This window comes from Helianthus annuus, chromosome 10 (genome assembly GCF_002127325.2).
Source record: "Helianthus annuus cultivar XRQ/B chromosome 10, HanXRQr2.0-SUNRISE, whole genome shotgun sequence".
Classification (NCBI taxonomy): domain Eukaryota; kingdom Viridiplantae; phylum Streptophyta; class Magnoliopsida; order Asterales; family Asteraceae; genus Helianthus; species Helianthus annuus.
In genome coordinates this window covers 96638505-96662458 of record NC_035442.2, presented here as the reverse complement: position 1 = coordinate 96662458, position 23954 = coordinate 96638505, and the positions used below count along the sequence as shown (strand labels likewise).

General features: G+C 39.8%; 1 protein-coding gene across 1 annotated transcript; it reads left to right on the top strand.

Annotated features, from left to right (window-relative positions):
- The first annotated feature begins 4253 nt into the window (after window positions 1-4253).
- LOC110882191 lies at window positions 4254-18524 on the top strand. The gene is made up of 5 exons (XM_022130271.1): window positions 4254-4407; window positions 16797-17169; window positions 17255-17417; window positions 17519-17692; window positions 18192-18524. The coding sequence occupies exons 1-5, from the start codon at window positions 4254-4256 to the stop codon at window positions 18522-18524; spliced, it is 1197 nt and encodes a 398-aa protein (XP_021985963.1).
- The last annotated feature ends 5430 nt before the right edge of the window (window positions 18525-23954 follow it).

Sequence of the window (23954 nt, the reverse complement as noted above, 5' to 3'; positions counted from 1 at the left end):
AGTTAAATATGCCCTAAATATCCTTTACATAGCTTAGAAATAGGCTTTGAGGTGTTTGGTGTGCAAAAATAAACTTATTGGTCATTCAGGGACTAAAAGCGTCAAAAAGTGCATAAGTTTGCATTTTCGCACATATCTTACGTTCTGAATATATCCGGACACCCAAAAATTTATGTAAGCATTAAAATATTTTATTTTAGTGTTTGGCATGATAAAATTTCCATTCGTCGCTTAATTTGGATCGTTTTTGCGTTCGTTACGACTTCCGTCGTAATTAAGCAAACAACACGATCGTACGACCAAACGAACCGGCATCTGAGATGTTTTTTAGCATGTTTTGAGTTCCCAATACTTTAACTTCATTTTAGAGCCTTGAAATGAGGTTAACGGGGCTTAAACGTGTCAAAAATGAGCCGAAATGCATGTTTTTCAAGTTCAGGGGCTATAATTGTCAATCTGCCAAAGATGGCCAGGCGGCCCGCGTGAGCCTAGCCATATCCTTATGCGGCCCGTGTCAGACTTGCAGATCAGAAACATTGAATCTGGTCATTTAGCTCGATTTTGATGGTTTTGATCAATGGTTTTCAATGCTATGGGCTGGTTTGTGTGGAGATCAAGTCCCCCAATCAGTCTTTAACACTTGTATGGCCTAGATCATTCCCTTTTCTCCAAGAAATGATCCTAACGGTTTGCGAAAAACTATATAAGGCCATGTCCCTCATTCATTTTCCTCACATTTGGTCTGAGATTTCTCTAAGTGGTTGTGATTATTCACTACCTACCTGAGAATACTTGGAACCAAATCTATTTGGACCCTTTGTAAGTCCTCTTTCATTCTTTTATTGCTTTCCTAGCTTGAAAGTCAAACATTGTTTGACTTTCAGCTTTGACCACAACATGGTCAACGAGAAGTTCGTTTGAACTTCGCAACGTGAGCGTAATCACGATGGTTATAGTCCTTAGTGACTATACCTACTGATTACCACGTTGACTAGGTGTAGTGACGAGTCGTAGTTTCGGTCAAAATGCGCATTTAAGCGTATTTTGCAACCAAACTACTCTAGGTATCAAAACACTTTGTTTTGATATCAAAACCTGTTTTCTAACTTAGTTAAGCATGTTTTAACATGCTTAGCTCGTCACTTTTAGTTTAGTGCTTGTTTAGAGTCGTAAGTCAAGCGGTCTAAACCACCGCTTAGACTTTCGAACTCGACCCGTTTGGTCGATCTTTAGGGCCCGACCAAGCATGTTTAGTGACCATAGTATCATAGGGAATAACCTTCCGAGGTTATACCTTATGGTCACCTAGCTTAAGTAGTTGTATGATAGGTAGTTTATATGCCTTAGGTAATTTACCAAAATGCCCTTTTCATGCATAATTGGACTTTAAGCATATGTAACCTAACTTTTGTCACCTAAACTGATTATGAAACCTATTAAACATGTTTAGGCATATAATACTTGTCATAGGACTAGTTAGACGTCTCGAACGCGCATTTGCGCGCACGACGCGTTAAAGTAGCGTAAGCTACCTAAACGAGTCATAACGGGTCGAAATCACTTAGGTTAGGTTTCAATTTAGAATGTAAGCTTTGTTAAACCATATCACATGAGTTCCAACACTCATTTGGTTTACAAGACCTCATTCTATCCGATCTTCCGATTTAGGCGTCTATTGTTTGACTAGTGATTTGTTTATTAGGTGCTGTTTGAATTTCCTTGGTTTGATTGAGCTTGTTGTGTTCTTTAAATTGAGGATACTTTGCACTTCAATGTGAGTACATAGTTCCCCTATTTTACTGTTTTCAATTGTTTTGGGGTGATTCATATGTACAAAACGATTTCAAGGTTTAAACGATGATTTCAAAAACGATTAAGATGGTTTATACCAAACTAATAACGATTTCAATAAAGTGAACAAGACTTGTTGGTTGTAATTACATAACGAATGACATTCATTAGCATTGATCAAGCCGACCAGTATTAGGTTGTGGTACCATAGGATCTGACAAATCCCGTTATCAGACTACACCCATGGTTATGTGTGGGGGTTATGTAGGTAACGACCGAATCTGTGATTGTTAACTTACCCTTTGGTGGTTTGTTAATACGAGAAGCGAGATAATCGAGTCACGAAGGTTTGAATATTATTAGCGAGACAACCAAAAGTAGTTTCACTATTAAAACGAATACGATTTTGGGACAAGTTAAACGTTTTGAGACGACTTAAACGAGATAAACGATTTGGATAAACGATTGGTTTTGGGTGGTGATTAGATAACGGAACGGGTGTAGTATGATAGAATCATGGTAGATACGCCACTGGTACATCTTATATATAAGTGCTTCTATCATATTACATTGCGTGTCATTATTTAGTTCACTGGGGAAACGATTTTTAAACGATGTCACACAACGAGGTTTTCGAAACAATATAAACCATACGAGTTTTATTAACGAGTTTTTACAAGATGTTTACGAGTTGGTTTACCAAATCAAATTTTTTTGGGTTAAGAATCATGGCTACGAGATTTTATAAACTATAACCAATTCGATTTGAGTTGGTTAATTATGTTGCAATACACTTTTCAAAACGAGGTTTGTACTTTTGACTCTTGTAGTCTAACGAGGTACTGCAACATATAAACGAGCCATGAATCCGACACTCCCATAAAACCTATGTACTCACCAGCATATATGGTTTTGAACCCTTCCAGTTTGATTCATCTTTAGATGGTTGATTACTAGGTTTTGAACCCTCTGTTATATGGTTTTGAACCCTTCCAGTTTGATTCATCTTTGACTTTGTGCCTTTTGAGTTTTCAAAATCTCGTCAAAGTTTGGGTTTAAATAATGTGAACACGTGCAAACTGGAAGAGTGAATGACTGTACCCTGAGTTTTCTGTCTAAGGCTAGAGTGTTCGTACAAATCCGCAGTATCGGACCAGTCACTCTTACCTGGGAACTCTTGGGGTGAGTGTTCACTTATAGGCGAGCATGTCTTTGCGATACATTATTTTGACCTATTTACTTTGATGTGTCACCGCGTGTCGTTTGTTTGTTCGAGGTAATGAACGAATGATCGCCTTCCTTGTGTTCTGTCGATGTTTTCAATACCTCTTTTGTTTTTTTCCAAATATCGACCTCACTCGTTTCTCATGTTTCCTTTTTAGACAATGCCTCCTCGATGCGATGCGCGAACCAATGCTCGAACTTTTACTGCTGAGGAAGTCGTAGCCCTCGTCTCTCAGCAAATGGCTGTTGTGCTTCCAGGCGTTGTGACCCAAATCCATGAGTTATACAACAACAACAATAATAACAATAATAATGCTCAATGTAATTTCAAGAATTTCAATTCTGCGAAGCCGCTAAAGTTTTCTAGGTCGCAAGGAGCAACTACGCTCCTACAGTGGTTTGAGAGTATCGAGAGCACATTCAGACATTTACAGTGTCCGAATGCGCGTAAGGTTGAGTTTGCTTCAAGCGTGTTTGAGAAGTGAGCTCTTACATGGTGGAACGGAGTGATGCGTGATAGGGGTGCCGAAGTGGCCTTGGCACAAACTTGGGAAGAGCTCCGAGCTCTCATGATGAGAGAGTTCTGTCCCGGTCATGAGATTCGAGCTTTGGAACGAGAATTCGATGATTTAAAACAAGACGGGGGAGAACACCGTGCCTATACGGATCGATTTGAGGAGCTTAGTTTGTTATGTCCGACTATGGTTACCCTACTGGAGAAAGCAATCGAGAGGTATATCGATGGTTTACCCGATTCCATTCAGGATACTGTGACCGGTGTTAATCCTACTACCGTTCGTCACGCGATCGAGTTGTCTGCTACCCTGACTGAGTCTCAAGTCAGGAAGGGTAAACTTACCCGCAAGGGTGATAAAAAGAAGTCAACTGATTCTGATAAGGAAAAGGGTAAGGGTAAGGGTAAGAAGCAGGGTGAGTCTTCTAAAAAGTCAAGGAAGCACAAGGCTTCCCAAAACTTTGATGTCACCAATCAGACTGCTCAGAACCCACCGACTCAACCTCCTACAAAGAAAGCATATGCTGGTACCGCACCTCACTGTGCTCGATGTAATGGTCACCATGTTGCCCAACAGACCTGTAAACAGTGTCCTACGTGTGGTAGACTTAAGCATTTGGCCAACATTTGTCGTTTTGGCCAAAATCAGGCTGCTCAGGTTCCAGCACAAGTTTAGGGGAATGCTGCAAGATTCCCACCTGGTTCGTGTTTTAATTGCGGAGAAATGGGTCATTTCCGCAGCAACTACCCAAGGTTGGTAAACGCAAATGCGAATGTCAATCCAAATGTCAACGCGAACGCGAATGTGAATCCCGCTCGTGGACAAGCATTCAATCTGAATGCGAACGAGGCGAGGGCGGACAACAAAGTTGTTAACGGTATGTTCCTTGTTAACAATCAACTTGCATCTGTTCTTTTCGATTATGGTGCCGATAGGAGTTTTGTTTCGTTATCCTTTGAGCCTTTACTTGCGATACCTAGAACTAAACTGAGGAAACCCTTATCTGTCGAAGTTGCTACTGGTAAACCTCTCGTACTCGATTCTGTTCTTCATGGTTGTCAATTGAACCTCGATAACCATCTTTTTCCTATCGACCTCACGCCAATGCAACTTGGGAGCTTCGACATTATCGTGGGAATGGATTGGTTAACCAAACATCATGCAGAGGTTATTTGTTTCGATAAGATCATTCGTATTCCACTATCGTCTGGTGATGTCCTAGAGGTTCGTGGTGAGAAACCATCTGGTGGATTGAAACTCATGTCGTGCACAAAAGCCCAAAGTTATCTACGAAAAGGATATGTTGCTTTTCTGGCACATGTTACCGAGGAGAAAAGCAAGAGCAAGAGTATTCAGGATATTCCGATTGTTCAGGATTATCCAGAGGTGTTTCCTGATGAACTGCCTGGTTTGCCTCCAGTTCGTCAAATTGAGTTTCATATTGACCTTGTACCCAATGCCAACCCGATTGCGAAAGCACCTTGTCATCTTACACCGTCGGAAATGCAAGAGTTATCGAAACAGCTTTAAGAGTTATCTGATAAAGGATTCATCCGTCCAAGTTATTCACCTTGGGGAGCTCCTGTCCTCTTCGTGAAAAAGAAAGATGGATCATTTCGAATGTGTATCGATTATCGTGAGCTTAATAAGCTTACCATCGAGAATCGATATCCCCTACCCCGAATCGATGATCTCTTTGATCAGCTGCAAGGTGCTACCTGTTTTTCCAAGATCGATCTGCATTCTGGGTATCATCAACTTCGTCTATTCGAAGAAGATATTCCCAAAACTGCTTTCCGCATGAGATATGGGCATTATGAGTTTACTGTCATGCCTTTTGGTTTGACGAATTCTCCAGCTATCTTCATGGACTTAATGAATAGGGTTTGTAAGCCTTATTTAGACAAGTTCATTATTGTGTTCATCGACGATATTCTCATTTATTCGAAGTCTCGAGCTGATCACGAGCAACACCTTCATTTGACTTTGGAACTCCTGAAGAAGGAACAACTTTTTGCTAAATTCTCCAAGTGTGAATTCTGGCTTAAAGAAGTTCAATTCTTGGGTCATATAGTCAATGAGCAGGGTATTCATGTGGATCCATCCAAGATTGATGCTATTAAGGATTGTAATACACCTACGACACCCACAGAAGTTCGTTCTTTTCTCGGACTTGCTGGGTATTAACGACGGTTTATTTCAAACTTCTCGAAGATTGCGGTTCCACTCACTGCTTTGACTCAGAAGAATAAGCCTTTTGAGGGGGGACCTAAGCAAGAAGAAGCGTTCCAAACGCTGAAACAAAAGCTGTGTGATGCTCCTGTTCTATCTTTGCCTGAGGGAAGCGATGATTTCGTTGTCTATTGTGACACGTCGAATCTAGGACTTGGTTGCGTTCTTATGCAACGAGGTAAAGTCATAGCTTATGCGTCTAGACAGCTGAAAATTCATGAGAAGAACTACACGACTCATGATCTTGAGTTGGGAGTTGTAGTTTTTGCTCTAAAAATCTGGAGACATTATCTTTATGGCACGAAGTGTGTGGTTTTCACAGACCACAAAATTCTCCAGCATATTCTCAATCAGAAGGAGTTGAACATGAGGCAACGACGTTGGGTTGAACTCTTGAGCGATTATGATTGCGAGATTCGCTACCATCCTGGTAAGGCGAATGTGACAACCCGAACTCTCAAGGTTAGTAACGTTTGATTAACGTATGTGCTAAACGGTCTCTTCATGCACAACTCCATTAAACGAAACACAATAAGTTATTAATTAACGTCTTTGGGCCGCACATATTTTGGGCCGCGTACTCGCATTTTAATATCCTGCACTACCTCGGCCCACAAACTTGATCACTCGAGCCCTATGCACACCCTTTAAATATCATTGGTCGGCCCAGTCCTGTAGCCCAAAGGAATCCATGAGCACCGGCCCACTTGTGTAATTGGTGTTACACTTGGATGTCACGCAACTTCTTCTACTATATATCTCAACTTTGTTATTTTTTTCCCACAACAATATTTCCTATACCAAACCCTACTCCTCCTTGTTTCCCTTGGCTCACGAAGGCAGATCAGGAGCACACCCTTCTCTCGTGTCGAAGTCCTTCTTGTCCTGTGAATATCCATATTCTGGTTAGTGTAATCATGTTTACTAAGTTCTTGATTTTTGTGTGCATACAAATAAAACCTGGTCGATTATTGGTGTGTGGCCATAGGTTAATTATGTGGATGAATATATGATTGTTCCTTGTGAAAGTTCTTGAAAACGGTAGACTAGGGTTAGGGTTGATAGTATTGATTAATTTAAATAGTTGTATTGCATATGGATAGTATGATTGTGCATGAGATTGTGTCAGCTCATCATTTATACTTGCAGGCCACAAATTTCGATAGTATGCATGTGAAAAATATTTGAGTGGGTTGCATGTGTTTATTATAAATTGTGACATAAGTGCTTTATAATATTCTATAATATTGGGAGTATTATATAATATTAGTTGTGCTAGATGATATGAATTAAGTGTGTGAATAATTCATAGCAAATACAATATGTGGTATACAGTAAGATAGGGTATTTTGTTTTGATTTGGAATAAGTGACATAAAAATCGAATTTGGGGGCTGCACATTACGGTTGGGCTGGCTTAGTAACAGGGCCGGATAGATTAGTGGACTGCATTAAAGTCTATGAAACAAAATAGGCGGATTGTGTTGACATAATTGATTGAATGATGGTGCATATATTAGTATGAAAGGGCCGGGTATTCGAAAGCAATCAACAAAAATTATATGTAAGTTGTGCTGTTAATTGTTTGAGTAGGTGAGTAATAAAGGGGCCTTGTAGATAATTATCTTGAGCAATTCGATGCTGTAATCGGTGGGAGTGCACAAAAGTCTAAGAATGATGATGTGAGGATTGGTATAATTATTATAGTTTATGATTTGTGACAACCTGTATATTATATACATATGAATTGTGGCATAGATAACATAATATATGATAAAGATCAAATCGATAGTGATTGTTTATAATTGCTGGGATAGTGGACCGAACAATCGGTGATAGTGATTGGGCCGCATTGGGTCATGTACTGAATCTAAGGCCTGCGATATAGTTGGGCTTAGATTTAATGTATTAGGCCGGGTGGGATGTTTGGTTAGATTTAATAAGTGGGCTGTGAATTAGTTAGGCCGGTTGTGAGAGTTATCGGGCTGGGTTCGGTTAAGGGCTAAATGTTTTGGCTGGATCTTTATGTGTGGGATTAAACATGGGTCGCCGGGTCATGTCGGGTCTTATGTGGGTTCGATACAAGATGTCGGTAACCAAAGTGAATATTAAGTGTTGTGATTTATTATTGTAACGTGCATGAAGATATATGGACTTGTATTGTGAGAATACATATAACCCGAATGCTTTTTGTAACGTGTATGATAAATGTGTGCTATACTTGCCTATCACATGTGGAAAATGTTTGCTAAATAAGTGAATTCTATGTAACGAAACTGATTATTATTGAAACCATATTAGGATTTGGGGTGTCCAACACTAATACAAGTAACTAAGTCTAACCGAGCAAATCAAAGGTGAGTTCACACTCCTACTAAGGCATGGGATTCCCGGGTCGTGGGAATGGGATAAAGGTTACCATTGACTAAGAACGTACATATGCTTTTCCTAGACTATCACCTACCATGATCCTCGGATGTCAGGACGGTTCCGTAGGTTAGGATAACACCTACGTGGTCATATGCCAATTACTGCCTCGGATGTCAGGCACGCACGTAAAACCTACGTGTACGCATTACTTACTTCTATCCTCGGTACAAAGGATACGTACGTGAAACCCATGTACACCCCCGCGTCTCCTATCCTCGGTTGTGAAGGATACGTGCGTAAAACCTACGTACACCCCATACGCGCTACTGTTCTCGGAAGGAGAACAGGGATGATACGAGTGGTTGATACGAATAGTCTAGTGGTCACATAACATGGGAAGCCCCCACCTGTATAACTTACTATCGGCCCAGTAGAGCCACCCGTTACTTACTGTTACGCACTTACTTACTGTGAACTCGCTCAACTAGTTTGTTGATCATTCTGTTACATGCCTTGCAGATCGTTAGGTACTTGGAGCTTGCACTGGAGGAGCGGGTCGTAGTGGGCAAGGATCGTGGTTTCTACGTTGAACTATTATGACATTTAAAACTATTAACTAGTGTTGGATTATTTACTATGCTTCCGCTACACTTTGAAACTATGGTTATATTTTGAACACCTATCGTATTGGATGGATGGTTTGCATTTATTGTACTTAATATTAATTACATGTTCAATATGATTGGTGGCTTGATCCTGGTCAGTCACGCCTCCAAGCGGTGGTACTCCGCGTGTGGATTTTGGGGGGTGTGACAGATTGGTATCAGAGCCATTGGTTATAGAGAACTTGGTTTTAATATGGGAAAACGTTTTTATTAAAACCAGACTATAACCAGAACAGTGCTCTCAACGATCCACAACAACGCTTCGCTCCACGTGCAAGACTCGACATCTTAGGTAATAAGGTTTATGTTTATTACCTGCTTGCTAGAACTGCTTAGAACTTTGCTCGTAGTATGCTTACCCTACTATTGCTCGCTATCTGTTACTGCTTGAGAACACTTATGTGCTTACACTTTTCTGTCATCGCGCTATTCGCGAACCTTTCTCACTTATGTTGCCTTTGACGTGAAGATCAATGGCCGCACGAATTAACATGACTCAAGCCCAGCTAGAGGCTCTCGTTGCTGCGGCAGTTGCAGCCGCTCAAGCAGGTCAACACGCGCAGCAGCCTGTCTGCACATTCAAGAACTTCATGGACTGTCGTCCAAATTCCTTCAGTGGCACTGAGGGGGCAGTGGGACTCCTCCACTGGTTCGAGAAGCTAGAGTCAGTTTTTGAGATGTGCGAGTGCCCTGAGGCTCGCAAGGTCAAGTTTGCCACCGGCACCTTGGAAGGAATCGCGCTAACCTGGTGGAACGCGCAGGTGCAAATTCTGGGGTTGGCAGCTGCTAACGCCACCCCATGGAACGATTTCAAGGAACTCATCAAGCGTGAGTATTGTACGCGTGAAGATATTCATAAGTTGGAAGACGAGCTGTATAACCTGAAAATGGTTGGATCAGAGATTGAAGCGTATACTAAACGGTCGAATGAGCTGGCCGTTCTGTGTCCAACTATGGTAGACCCTCCATACAAGCGCATCGAGATGTATCTCAAGGGGTTGGCACCAGAAATCCAGAGCCACGTAACATCGGCTAATCTCGACAACATCCAGGAAATTCAGCGCCTCGCTCACCGTATCACCGACCAGGCAGTGGATCAGAATAAACTGCCTAAGCGTGTCAATGCTACTGCTACAGTCACTCCTTCAGCTACTACTGCTACTACTAGCGACAGTAAAAGAAAGTGGGATGGAGATTCCAGCAAGGGATCAGCTTCAGTTCAGTCTCAGGCCCAGCAACGAAAGACTGACAGTTATCAGAGTCCCAGCCAGCATTCTTCAGGTAGTCACAGGCAGGGCGGATATCGTGGGAACCTTCCAAAGTGTAACAACTGCAACAGGCACCACAGCGGCCAGTGTAACAGGGGCCGTTGTCCAAGATGCCTCAAGATGGGTCACGAGGCCAAAGACTGTAGAAGCCCTCGTCCTGCGAATCAGAATCAGCAGCAGCCACCGGCACAGCAGAATCAGCAACAGGGCAACAAGGGGTGCTATAATTGTGGTGCTGAAGGTCACATCAAGAGACACTGCCCTCAGCTAAACAGAAACCAGAACAACAACAACAACAACCAGGGCAACGGGAACAATAACAACAATAACGGGGGAAACAACAACAACAATGGCAACGAAGCTCGGGGACGTGCTTTTGTGCTAGGTCGGGGTGACGCAGTGAATGATCCCAATGTGGTTATGGGTGAGTTCCTACTTGACGACTTTTAGGTTACTGTTTTATTTGAGTCGGGTGCCGATACTAGTTTCGTGTCTTTAAAAGTTAGTCAAATTCTTAATCGTACCCCAACACTTTTGAACACCAAGCGCATAGTATAGCTAGCAAGCGGTAAAAGCCTAGAGGCCACACATATAGTTTAGGGTTGCAATCTTGTTCTTGCTGATCAGACCTTTTCTATCGACCTCATTCCTATCGTTCTGCGGAATTTCGGGACGAAATTCCAGACCAACAGGGGGATGATGTGACACCCCAGGAAAATCAGGAAAACCACGCAACTTAACTAACTTCCTTAGTAACCACGTACTAAATTTCGGGACGAAATTTCTTTCAAGTTGGGAATGATGTGACAACCCGAACTCTCAAGGTTAGTAACGTTTGATTAACGTATGTGCTAAACGGTCTCTTCATGCACAACTCCATTAAACGAAACACAATAAGTTATTAATTAACGTCTTTGGGCCGCACATATTTTGGGCCGCGTACTCGCATTTTAATATCCTGCACTACCTCGGCCCACAAACTTGATCACTCGAGCCCTATGCACACCCTTTAAATATCATTGGTCGGCCCAGTCCTGTAGCCCAAAGGAATCCATGAGCACCGGCCCACTTGTGTAATTGGTGTTACACTTGGATGTCACGCAACTTCTTCTACTATATATCTCAACTTTGTTATTTTTTTCCCACAACAATATTTCCTATACCAAACCCTACTCCTCCTTGTTTCCCTTGGCTCACGAAGGCAGATCAGGAGCACACCCTTCTCTCGTGTCGAAGTCCTTCTTGTCCTGTGAATATCCATATTCTGGTTAGTGTAATCATGTTTACTAAGTTCTTGATTTTTGTGTGCATACAAATAAAACCTGGTCGATTATTGGTGTGTGGCCATAGGTTAATTATGTGGATGAATATATGATTGTTCCTTGTGAAAGTTCTTGAAAACGGTAGACTAGGGTTAGGGTTGATAGTATTGATTAATTTAAATAGTTGTATTGCATATGGATAGTATGATTGTGCATGAGATTGTGTCAGCTCATCATTTATACTTGCAGGCCACAAATTTCGATAGTATGCATGTGAAAAATATTTGAGTGGGTTGCATGTGTTTATTATAAATTGTGACATAAGTGCTTTATAATATTCTATAATATTGGGAGTATTATATAATATTAGTTGTGCTAGATGATATGAATTAAGTGTGTGAATAATTCATAGCAAATACAATATGGGGTATACAGTAAGATAGGGTATTTTGTTTTGATTTGGAATAAGTGACATAAAAATCGAATTTGGGGGCTGCACATTACGGTTGGGCTGGCTTAGTAACAGGGCCGGATAGATTAGTGGACTGCATTAAAGTCTATGAAACAAAATAGGCGGATTGTGTTGACATAATTGATTGAATGATGGTGCATATATTAGTATGAAAGGGCCGGGTATTCGAAAGCAATCAACAAAAATTATATGTAAGTTGTGCTGTTAATTGTTTGAGTAGGTGAGTAATAAAGGGGCCTTGTAGATAATTATCTTGAGCAATTCGATGCTGTAATCGGTGGGAGTGCACAAAAGTCTAAGAATGATGATGTGAGGATTGGTATAATTATTATAGTTTATGATTTGTGACAACCTGTATATTATATACATATGAATTGTGGCATAGATAACATAATATATGATAAAGATCAAATCGATAGTGATTGTTTATAATTGCTGGGATAGTGGACCGAACAATCGGTGATAGTGATTGGGCCGCATTGGGTCATGTACTGAATCTAAGGCCTGCGATATAGTTGGGCTTAGATTTAATGTATTAGGCCGGGTGGGATGTTTGGTTAGATTTAATAAGTGGGCTGTGAATTAGTTAGGCCGGTTGTGAGAGTTATCGGGCTGGGTTCGGTTAAGGGCTAAATGTTTTGGCTGGATCTTTATGTGTGGGATTAAACATGGGTTGCCGGGTCATGTCGGGTCTTATGTGGGTTCGATACAAGATGTCGGTAACCAAAGTGAATATTAAGTGTTGTGATTTATTATTGTAACGTGCATGAAGATATATGGACTTGTATTGTGAGAATACATATAACCCGAATGCTTTTTGTAACGTGTATGATAAATGTGTGCTATACTTGCCTATCACATGTGGAAAATGTTTGCTAAATAAGTGAATTCTATGTAACGAAACTGATTATTATTGAAACCATATTAGGATTTGGGGTGTCCAACACTAATACAAGTAACTAAGTCTAACCGAGCAAATCAAAGGTGAGTTCACACTCCTACTAAGGCATGGGATTCCCGGGTCGTGGGAATGGGATAAAGGTTACCATTGACTAAGAACGTACATATGCTTTTCCTAGACTATCACCTACCATGATCCTCGGATGTCAGGACGGTTCCGTAGGTTAGGATAACACCTACGTGGTCATATGCCAATTACTGCCTCGGATGTCAGGCACGCACGTAAAACCTACATGTACGCATTACTTACTTCTATCCTCGGTACAAAGGATACGTACGTGAAACCCATGTACACCCCCGCGTCTCCTATCCTCGGTTGTGAAGGATACGTGCGTAAAACCTACGTATACCCCATACGCGCTACTGTTCTCGGAAGGAGAACAGGGATGATACGAGTGGTTGATACGAATAGTCTAGTGGTCACATAACATGGGAAGCCCCCACCTGTATAACTTACTATCGGCCCAGTAGAGCCACCCGTTACTTACTGTTACGCACTTACTTACTGTGAACTCGCTCAACTAGTTTGTTGATCATTCTGTTACATGCCTTGCAGATCGTTAGGTACTTGGAGCTTGCACTGGAGGAGCGGGTCGTAGTGGGCAAGGATCGTGGTTTCTACGTTGAACTATTATGACATTTAAAACTATTAACTAGTGTTGGATTATTTACTATGCTTCCGCTACACTTTGAAACTATGGTTATATTTTGAACAGCTATCGTATTGGATGGATGGTTTACATTTATTGTACTTAATATTAATTACATGTTCAATATGATTGGTGGCTTGATCCTGGTCAGTCACGCCTCCAAGCGGTGGTACTCCGCGTGTGGATTTTGGGGGGTGTGACAGCGAATGTCATGGCTGATGCGCTTAGTCGAAAGGAGTGAGTCAAGCTTCATTCTGTTCGAACTCTATCTGATATTCAAGCTCGTGTTCTTCAAGCTCAGCAATTTTGTGTTTCACAAAATTTGATTGGTAAGGAATTACCACATCAACCTGAGCTTAAACTCGGAGCCAAGGACGATGGGTTGCTCTATTTTAAGGATCGTTTGTGGATTCCGAAACAAGATGATCTTCGCACCTTGGTAATGGACGAATCTCATAAGTCTCGATATTCTATCCATCCCGGTGCTGATAAAATGTACAAGGATCTTCCTACTCAGTGCTGGTGGCCTGGTATGAAGAAGGATGTTGCCTTGTATGTATCGAAATGCCTAACGTGTCTCAAAGTCAAGGCAAAACATCAATGACCTTCTGGTTTGCTTGTACAACCAGAGATACCGGTTTGGAAGTGGGAGAACATTGCGATGGATCTCATCACTAAATTACCGCGTACATCTAAAGGTCACGATGCTATTTGGGTTGTCATCGATCGATTAACGAAGTCAGCTCATTTTATTGTGATTCGCGAGGATCTATCTGCTGATAAACTTGCAAAGATTTATGTTGATGAGATTGTATCTCGACATGGTGTTCCTTTGGACATCATATCTGATCGTGATGCTCGATTTTCATCTCTTTTTTGGAAGGCCATGCAATCTGCTATGGGAACCCAACTAAATCTAAGCACTGCTTATCATCCCCAAACAGATGGACAATCTGAGAGGACGATTAAAACTTTGGAGGATATGCTTAGAGCATGCGTGATAGACTTTGGTGGTAATTGGGATTCTCATCTGCCATTGATCGAGTTCTCTTACAACAATAGTTATCATGCTAGCATGAATATGGCACTATTCCAAGCTCTTTACGGTCGAAAATGTCGTTCACCTGTCTGTTGGAATGAGGACGGTGAAGCTCATCTTACTGAACCTGAGCTCATTCTGGAAACGATAGACAAATCAAGAAAATTCGCGATAATCTTGTGACAGCTAGAAGCCGTCGTAAGAGTTATGCGGATATGCGACGCAAGCCCCTAGAATTTCAAGTCGGAGACCATGTCCTACTCAAGGTGTCACCTTGGAAGGGAGTGGTGAGATTTGGAAGGAAAGGAAAACTTGCACCACGATATGTTGGACCATTTAAGATTGTTGAAAGAGTTGGAAAGGTTGCCTATGTCACACCCGCTCATAGCGGAAGCGCGAGGTGTGATCTGATCGGTTCTCATTGCATAACAATATAAGTGAACATACGAAATGAATAAAAAAAAGCTCCAATGCCATTGTCATAATCGTTTCAATAGAACGTAACATAAGTTAAATGTATTGGTTACAAACCATCAAATGAAAATAAGTTGTCATTGTTTTATACATCAAAATGTAAGTCTTAAAATGTCAAGGCTTTGACCACTATATCACCGCAAAGAGGCGGTATATAACGGGCAAACCCTTCAAATGGTGGCATGGAGTCTTGATACTTGCTTTCCTTGACTGAAATGTCTGCATGGTCTACTAATTTCCTAAAATACATGTTAAGTTTGAAAACATCAACAAAAGTTGGCGAGTTCATGCAGTTTAGTTGTATGAGATGTATTTGTAAAATGTGAGTTGTATAAAATGTATCTGTAAAATGTGAGTTGTATGAAATGTATCCATAAAATGTGAGTTGTATAAAATGTATCTGTATGTAATGATGTAGTATGTAAAGCGTCAATGAAATCGTTGATCATTAATGTTTCGCGAGGACATTAATATGTGTGACGAATTAGGAAGCAATCCAAACCTAGACGATTTCGTGTCGACTACTATCGACTGGGACACAAACGCACTCTTATGTATGGGTCCACGACCAAGAGTGGGGCTCGCCAAAACCCATTAGATCTAACCCTCTGTACCTAGGTCCAAACTAGATTAATGGTGCTTAGATGTATGACCCTAATCGCACATGATCTAAGGTGTATCATTCCATGACTTAACATACAATTGAACATGTATTTTCCCTGATAGTTGTAAAGTTGTAAAGCATTTAAAATGAATAGGAGACATGAACTCACAGAATTGCGTCCGTGAATTGTAAGTAACTGTGATCTGACGTACGGTCGTCCTGAATAGTGTCATGACCTACAAACGTTCTATATTTGTTAGACACTTCGGTCTTTGTAAATGACTTGAGTTCAAGTCTTGTGTCTTAAATATGTGTAAGACTTGTATGTCTTTATTGTTCGTTGAACTGTGTATTAGATGAATGAATTGTTAAACTATTATATATAGATTTCACCAAATATATATATATATATATATATATATATATATATATATATATATATATATATGTAATCTTGTATCTTGTGAGTTGTATCATCGGGTCTTGTCTTCTTGATTTCGTGTCTTTGTATAAGTAAATTGTATAATTGTAATTTTTTATCAATTATATGTCATTGGGCTTAACCCAAGAATTCATGTTATTGGGCCCAAATAGTGTTGGGCCTAAATAGTGTTGGGCCTCAATAGTGTTGGGCCTCAATAGTGTTGGGCCTAAATAGTGTTGGGCCTCAATAGTGTTGGGCCTCAATAGTGTTGGGCCTCAATAGTGTTGGGCCTCAATAGTGTTGGGCCTAAATAGTGTTGGGCCTAAATAGTGTTGGGCCTAAATGTTATTGGGCTTAATTATATTGGGCCTTGGCCCATATGTTGGGTTTTGGGCTTAGCCCATGAGTCTTGATATTGAGCTTAGCCCATGTATTTATGTTAAGCCCAATTAGGATGATAAGCCCATTTGTAAAATAGCCCATTTGTATCATAAATAAGCTCATTTATATAAAATAGGCCCATATGTAAAATAAGCCCATTTGTTATAAAATAAGCCCATGTGTTAAAAATATATTCTTTCATTTTTATAAAAGTTACTAAGTATATGCTTTTCAGTTAAAAGAATACATAATAGTTTTTATAAGTTTCAAAACATGTTGCAATGTGCTCTATAAGTGTATCAGCAAGATTCTTTCTAACCGAATTCTAGAAGGGCTAGATCATGTCGTTAGCTTGAATCAATCTGCTTTTGTTCCAGGTAACCGAATTCTAGAAGGGCTAGATCTAACCGAATTCTAGAAGGGCTAGATCATGTCGTTAACTTAAATCAATCTGCTTTTGTTCCAGGTGATCCGATGTCTCCTTATCTGTTTACTCTGGTTATGGAGGTTCTGACTGCCATTCTTCAGCAAGCAACGTCTATTGATTCATCTTTCAGGTTTCATAGAAATTGTGAGAAACAACGGATTGTCAATCTTTGTTTTGCCGATGACTTGTTTTTGTTTGCTAGAGGAGATGTGCAATCAGTGAAAATCATTATGGACTCGATCAACATGTTTAAAGACTTGTCCGGTTTGGTTCCTAGTATGCCGAAAAGTACAGCTTTTTTCTGTAACGTCTCAATGGGAATCAAGCGGAGTATTCTTAATATTATGTCGTTTGAGGAGGGGTCGCTTCCGGTGAAGTACCTTGGTGTCTCTCTTATTGCTACTAGACTCTTGTATTTCGGATTGCAGAGTGTTGGTTGAGCGAATGGAGAAAAGGATTTCGGATTGGAAGACAAAATTTTTATCTTTCGTGGACAGGTTACAGCTTATTATTTCTGTCCTTTCGTCGTTCTATATATACTGGGCATCGGTTTTCGTCCTACCTATAAGTATTATTCGTGAACTAGAACAAAAGATGCGGGATTTCTTATGGAGCCAAGGAGCATTGTCCAAAGGCAAAGCTAAAGTGGCATGGAAAACGGTATGTTTACCAAAGCAAGAAGGAGGGCTGGGTATCCGCAAGGTGGTAGATGTCAATACGGCTCTAATGACTTACCATGTTGTTAGTATTTTAACGGGTAGGAACTCACTTTGGGTGCAGTGGATCCATGCTTATCGGTTAAAAGAAAGAAGCTTATGGGAGATTCCCATGCAAAGCAACATATGTTGGAGCTAGAGAAAATTGCTATTGATCAGGACCACAATAAGAGAGTTTCTATGGACCGATATAAGAAATGGTGCAAACACATCGTTATGGTATGATCGCTGGTGTGATAGTTGTCCTCTTAGTCTATATGTTACTCCCAGACAAATAAATCAAGAGGGGTTTTCTATATATTCTACTGTGTCAGATGTTATACACGAGTCCGCTTGGGAATGGCCTGAAGCGTGGAGAAATATGTTTCCAATTCTCTATCAATTGAGGCCATTGCATCTAAACCCATCAAAAAGAGACGCCATCAAATGGAGAAATGCGGATGGTAATCTTGAGGTTTTTTCTACTAGAGTAGCTTGGGAATCTCTTAGAAACCGTGAACCGCTAGCCCCTTGGCATAAACTTGTGTGGTCCCCATTCTCTATACCAAGGCATGCTTTCTTGACTTGGCTTATATTCAGGCATAAACAGTCCACCCAAGATAGAATTCAGCAGTGGAATTGGGCATCAGGTTCAATGGACCTTATGTGCTGTCTTCTTTGTAAAAGGGGTATGGATTCTCATGCTCATCTGTTTTTTGAATGCGATTATTCCAATCAGATTTGGAGTTCTGTTAGGAAAAAAGTAAGATTGACCCACTTACAATGTAAATGGGAAGATATTGTTAATTGGCTGATTCCGAGAGCTTCTTCAAAATCGGCGCATATAGTGACTGCAAAGTTAATATTGGTTGCAACTGCTTATTACATATGGCAAGAGAGGAATGCTAGATTTTTCAAAAATCAACTAAGACCGCCAGAAAAAGTGGAGGAAATTATTGTGGAAACTATAAGGTTGAAGCTTTATTCGTTCAAGTTCAAGAAAACGGATCGGGTTAGAAGACTGTTGGAGGAATGGAAGATTGCATCTGCGGATGTGATAGTGGATGACTAGTTAGCTGGTTATGTTATGTTGTTGATTAATTGTTAGCTGAGTAGTCGGTATTTGTTTTGATCTGTGGTGTTGCTTTTTGCTTGTTATACATTGGTAGTGGCATGTCACTCAAATGAACTAGAGCGGTACTATGCCCTCTACTTGTGTTTTTTTGGTTTTTGATAGTAACACAAATCACCAGGGTATACCCTTTTACCCAAAAAAAAAAGTTTCAAAACATCCGGATATTGTTGTCGGTGATTTGTATGTATTCGCGTCGAAAGATCGCCTAAACGTCGTAGTAACTCCTCGGAATGGCGATATGTTCATAGATTCGCCCGTCGTCCGTTTTGACCATAAGTTGTGTTCGAAAGCTCGGAATCTCCGTAAGTGTGTTTTAAGGCGTATTTAACTGTAGTCTTGTAAGCATCGCTAGGCGCTAGTCGGGCGGTGGGGTACCAACTAGCGATTAATCGGGATTAATAGGGATTAGTCGCAATTAATCGGATTGAGATTTTTATATGTAATTTTTAGTTATATATATACAAACACATTTTTATATGCATTTTTTTAAATTAAACATGTTTTAACCCTTCATTAACCCATTTTTTTAAGTAATTAGAAGGAATTTATATGGTTTGGTCCAAATTTGACCGGCATCTAGCCAAAATTTGGCCAGAATAGGACCGCCATTGACTGCCTAGCTATTAATCGGCCATTAATCGGTGAACCTCCGATTAGTGATTAACCGGCGACTAATCGGAGACTAGTCGGGATTTTTACAACCATGCTTGTAAGACTTTAGTCGAAATGTACATTGTGTTCATTTGTACCATTGTATTCAAGTTCCTAGTTATCATAAATATAACTAGTACAAACAAATAACACATAGCACATAAGTTGTTAAGTTAACTAAATTTATATTTTCTCAAAAATATATATTTATATCAAACTTTGCTTTTATAAAAACTATTCTTTAAAATCTTTTAATCTAATAAAGATTTTGTCAAAAATAATAGTTTTTATAACTTATGATTTTTAAGAAAAATTTGCCATATTTTATTAGAAATATGAACTTTGCCATGTTTAATAAAACATATCTTTTTCTTATAAAATCACCACTAATCATCTCATATTTTTCTTAATAAAAACATATGAGATTTATAACATAAACTTAACAAGATGAACTCATAATCATGTAGGGTTTTGGTATGATCTTTACATATGTTTACTAGTTCAAAAATCATACTTTACTTCTAGTTTTAACAAGCTTTTTTATAAAACCCATCTTGTATGTTTCTTTTTATAACTTTGTAAAAGTACTATTTTTAGTTAAAAACCTTACATACTTTAACAAAATCAAAGATCATGATCATCCATCTAAACATTTATGTTTAACAAAACCCTTAAACATTTTCATGTACACTTGTTAGATTATGTTTTTAAACATCATCTAACAAGTTATTTGTATGCTAATCATCAAAACTAGATCAAATATGCAAGTAATCATCTTTAAATCACAACATAAACACACTTTTATATCATGATTATTATTTTGCTTATTTGTATTTTCATATTATTTTATATGATTGTTTTAGTTATAACTTGTTCTTTAAACAATAAATACATAAATAAGTATGAAAAAGAGATTGTTGAAGCTTACTTCTAGCACTAATGGCTAGGGATAATCTTGATGATGATTATGAAAAAGAAAAATGATGATCTTGATGCTTGTGAGCTCTTAGATGGATGAGAAAGCTTGCTTCAACTTGTGTATGCCTTAGATCTTCTCAAGTTCCATGAAAATGCATCTTGATCATTATGAAAGCGGCTTGAAAATGAAGATGGGGGAGGGGTGTTCTTGACCGAAAATGGGGTTATGGTTGAGAGAGTTTGTGTGTGAAAGTTATAGTGTAAAGTGTGTGTCATGTGCTAGTAAACTAAGCTTCAAAAAGTGTTAACAATCTTTCACCAACATTCACCACTTGCCCACTTGGTTAATCCACTTGCAAACTTAGGATATTTGTGGTAACTAGTTGAAAAAGTGGGTCCCACAAGGGGATGTTGCAACCGTGAATGGGGGGGGGGGTTCCCTTTGTTTTTGCTTCTTGATTTACTTAGTAAAAGTGTTAGAACCTTTGGGTAGTTGTTTAGGAAATTTATAATTATAAGTGTTTAAGTGTTTAAAGGGTGTTAAATGATCATTACTAGACCATAATGATCCAATTAACACTAGATGACCATTAAAAAAAAGATTTGATATTGTTCGGGTATTCGTTCCGAATTGTTTCGGTTAGATGTTATTTGAACTCTAAGTTGTGTAACTTGTGTGAATTGATGTAGTTTTTGGTTCGGATGATACCCGAATGTATCCTCACATGAATTCTATGTTAAATAACATTTTTACATGTCGTAAAAATATTAGAAAGCTGATTTCTGCAGAATTTTTGCGGAAAAGTGTTGAAATCGTCGCTTTTAGTGCTTTTCGGGCAATTTTTAGTGTTATCGGACTTCGGAAAGGTTTTAAATCAAACCCTTCAATTCCTAGTTAGGGTTTAATATATATTAGATGTTGGACTTTCGTCTGAGTCCTAAAGATGTCGTTTAGATGATTTCTGTGGATCCTGCGTTTTCGTCAGAATACTAGTTTACTAGGTGCTTTTCTAGTAGTTTCGATGCATTGTTTAAACTGTTTCAAATGTACTTAATAAAAATGGATCATATGCATCCTAAGTAAGTATTCCATGAGTATTCTAAGTGTATGTCACGAAATACGCAGTTCGAGTGTTCAAAATGCATAAAAATGTAGCTAAAATGAGTACTTTAAGTGTAAGAAAGTTAGAAAAGTGGCAGTTGTCACATTCTCCCCCCTGATATTGAGAATTTCGTCTCGAAATTCAAGCTGAGTCATCCTTTGCAGGAGTATTCTCGAACAGGCGGGGGTATTTTGGATTTGATTTGATTTGCACGTTCCCAAGTATATTCGGGTCCGTGTCGAGAGTTCCAACGATTTTTTACTAATATGTTACAACTCCTTCGTATTTTCTGGACCTTCCGGTCCATGACCTTAACAGGTGCTTTGTGAATTGGAGTTTGTCATCAATGTGAATCTCATCCTCCGAGATGATAAATGTTTCTTGTGTTGGACTCTTCTTAAGATTCGACACATGGAATGTGTCGTGTACACTACTTAGTTCTTCTAGTAACTTTAGTTTGTAGGAAACGGTGCCAATCTTCTCTAAGATTTCAAATGGTCCTACATATCGTGGGTTAAGCTTTCCACGCTTACCGAACCTTGCTACGCCCTTCCAAGTTGAGACTTCCAATAAGAGTTTGTCTCCGACCTCGAAAGATTATGGCTTCCGTCTCTTATCTGCGTAGCTCTTTTGTCGATCGCGAGCCGTCTTGATACGGTCTCGAAATTTGAAAATTTTTATCCATAGTCTCTTGGACTAATTCTGAACCACTTAGTTGTTTATTGCCTGCTTCCGCCCAACATAGCAGAGAGCGGTACTTTCGACCATAGAGAGCTTCAAACGGTACAGTTGGTATACTTGTATGGTAGCTGTTGTTGTAGGAAAACTCAACCAAAGGTAAATGAGTATCCTAGTTGCCTCCCATATCCATAACACACACACGAAGCATATCTTAGAGTGTTTGTGGATGAAAGGCCGTGCTTAGATTTAAATGAGATCCAAAGGCCTCTTGAAATGACTTCCAAATTCTTGAAATAAAGCGACCATCTCGGTCTGAGATGATTGAAATAGGCACTCCATGACAAGCCACTATTTCTTTGAGATAGAGTTCTGCTAGTTTCTCTGTGCTATCCTTCTCCCGAATCGGCAAGAAGTGTGTGGATTTTGTCAATCTATCGATGAATTACCCATATCATGTCGTGGCCTCTTGAGGTCCTGGGTAATTTCGTAATGAAGTCCATCGATATTCGTTCCCATTTCCAACCGGAAATCTTAGGTTATTGAAGCAACCCGAGGGTTTCTAATATTCGGCCTTGCCCTTCGCGCAAGTCAAGCATCTCAAAGGCCGCCAAAGAGTGGAACCCAAATTCTACTCATAAATTATAAAGTTCCATCTTCTTTCGGCACTAATTGTTTTTATGTGACTCAAAGTGTTTCTGCTCGAATATGTTCTTCCTTGAGCGCTTCTTGTTGTGCATCATGAATTCGTGTGGTAAGATCCGTATGAATCATCGTCTCTAATGCTCGAACTCTCAAAGTTCTAACTCGTTCCTTGCGGCTCCAGGCGTCTGCTACAACGTTCGCCTTGCCCGGATGGTACTTTATTTCACAATCATAGTCGTTCAACAATTAAATCCAACGTCGCTGACACATATTTAGTTCTTTTTGATTGAATATGTGCTGAAGACTTTTATGATCCGTGAAAATAGTACACTAAGTACCATATAAGTAATGTCGCCATATTTTCAAAGCAAATACCACCATGCCTAACTCGAGGTCGTGAGTGGTATAGTTCTTTTCATGAACTTTCAGTTGACGCGATGCGTACGCGATAACTTTCTCCTGTTGCATAAGTACGCAACCCAATCCTTGATGGGAAGCATCACAGTAAACTATGAAGTCATCGGTACCATCGGGTAGTGATAAGATTGGTGCATCGCATAACTTATCCTTGAGAAGTTGAAATGATTCTTCTTGTCTTTCACCCCAAATCGAATTTCTTGTCTTTCTGTGTGAGGGAGGTTAGCAGTTGAGCAACTTTTTTGAGAAATTCTCAATAAACCTCCTATAATCCCCTCCCCTGCTAATCCCAAGAATTGTCGGACTTCAGTTGCAGTCTTGGGTGCTTCCCAGTTTTTAATTGCTTCGATCTTCGAGGTGTCTACTTGGATGCCTTTCTCGTTCTCTATATGCCCGAGAAATTGTACTTCACGAATCCAAAACTCGCATTTGGAAAATTTTGTGTATAGTGTCTCCTTCTTGAGTAGTTGTAAAATGGTTTTTAAATGTTGCTCGTGTTCAGCTGTTGATCGTGAGTATATCAAAATGTCGTCAATGAACACTATGACGAATTTGTCGAGATACGGCTTGCACACGCGATTCGTCAAATCCATGAAGACCGCTGGTGCGTTCGTTTAAACCAAAGGGCATAACAAGAAACTCGTAATGACCATAACGAGTTTGAAAAGCCATCCTTGGTATGCCTTCCTCTTGTATTCGTAACTTGTGATACCCCGATCGTAAGTGTATCTTGGAGTAGAAGCTTGAACTTTGCAATTGATCGAATAAGTCATCAATCCTCGGTAGTGAATACCGATCCTTGATGGTGAGTTTATTCAAATCTATGTACTCTATGCACATTCTGAATGTTCCGTCCTTCTTTTTCACAAATAGGACTGGAGCTCCCCAAGGTGAGTAGCTTGGCCTAGTGAATATTTATCCAACAACTCTTGAGGTTGTGTGGATAACTCTTGCA

Coding starts and splice junctions, on each gene's coding strand:
- LOC110882191 (XM_022130271.1), top strand. CDS start 4,254: ATGGGTCATTTCCGCAGCAACTACCCAAGGTTGGTAAACGCAAATGCG. Junction 4,408..16,796: donor GGACAACAAAGTTGTTAACG/GTATGTTCCTTG, acceptor CTTTTGTTCCAG/GTGATCCGATGTCTCCTTAT. Junction 17,418..17,518: donor CTAAAGTGGCATGGAAAACG/GTATGTTTACCA, acceptor TTTAACGGGTAG/GAACTCACTTTGGGTGCAGT.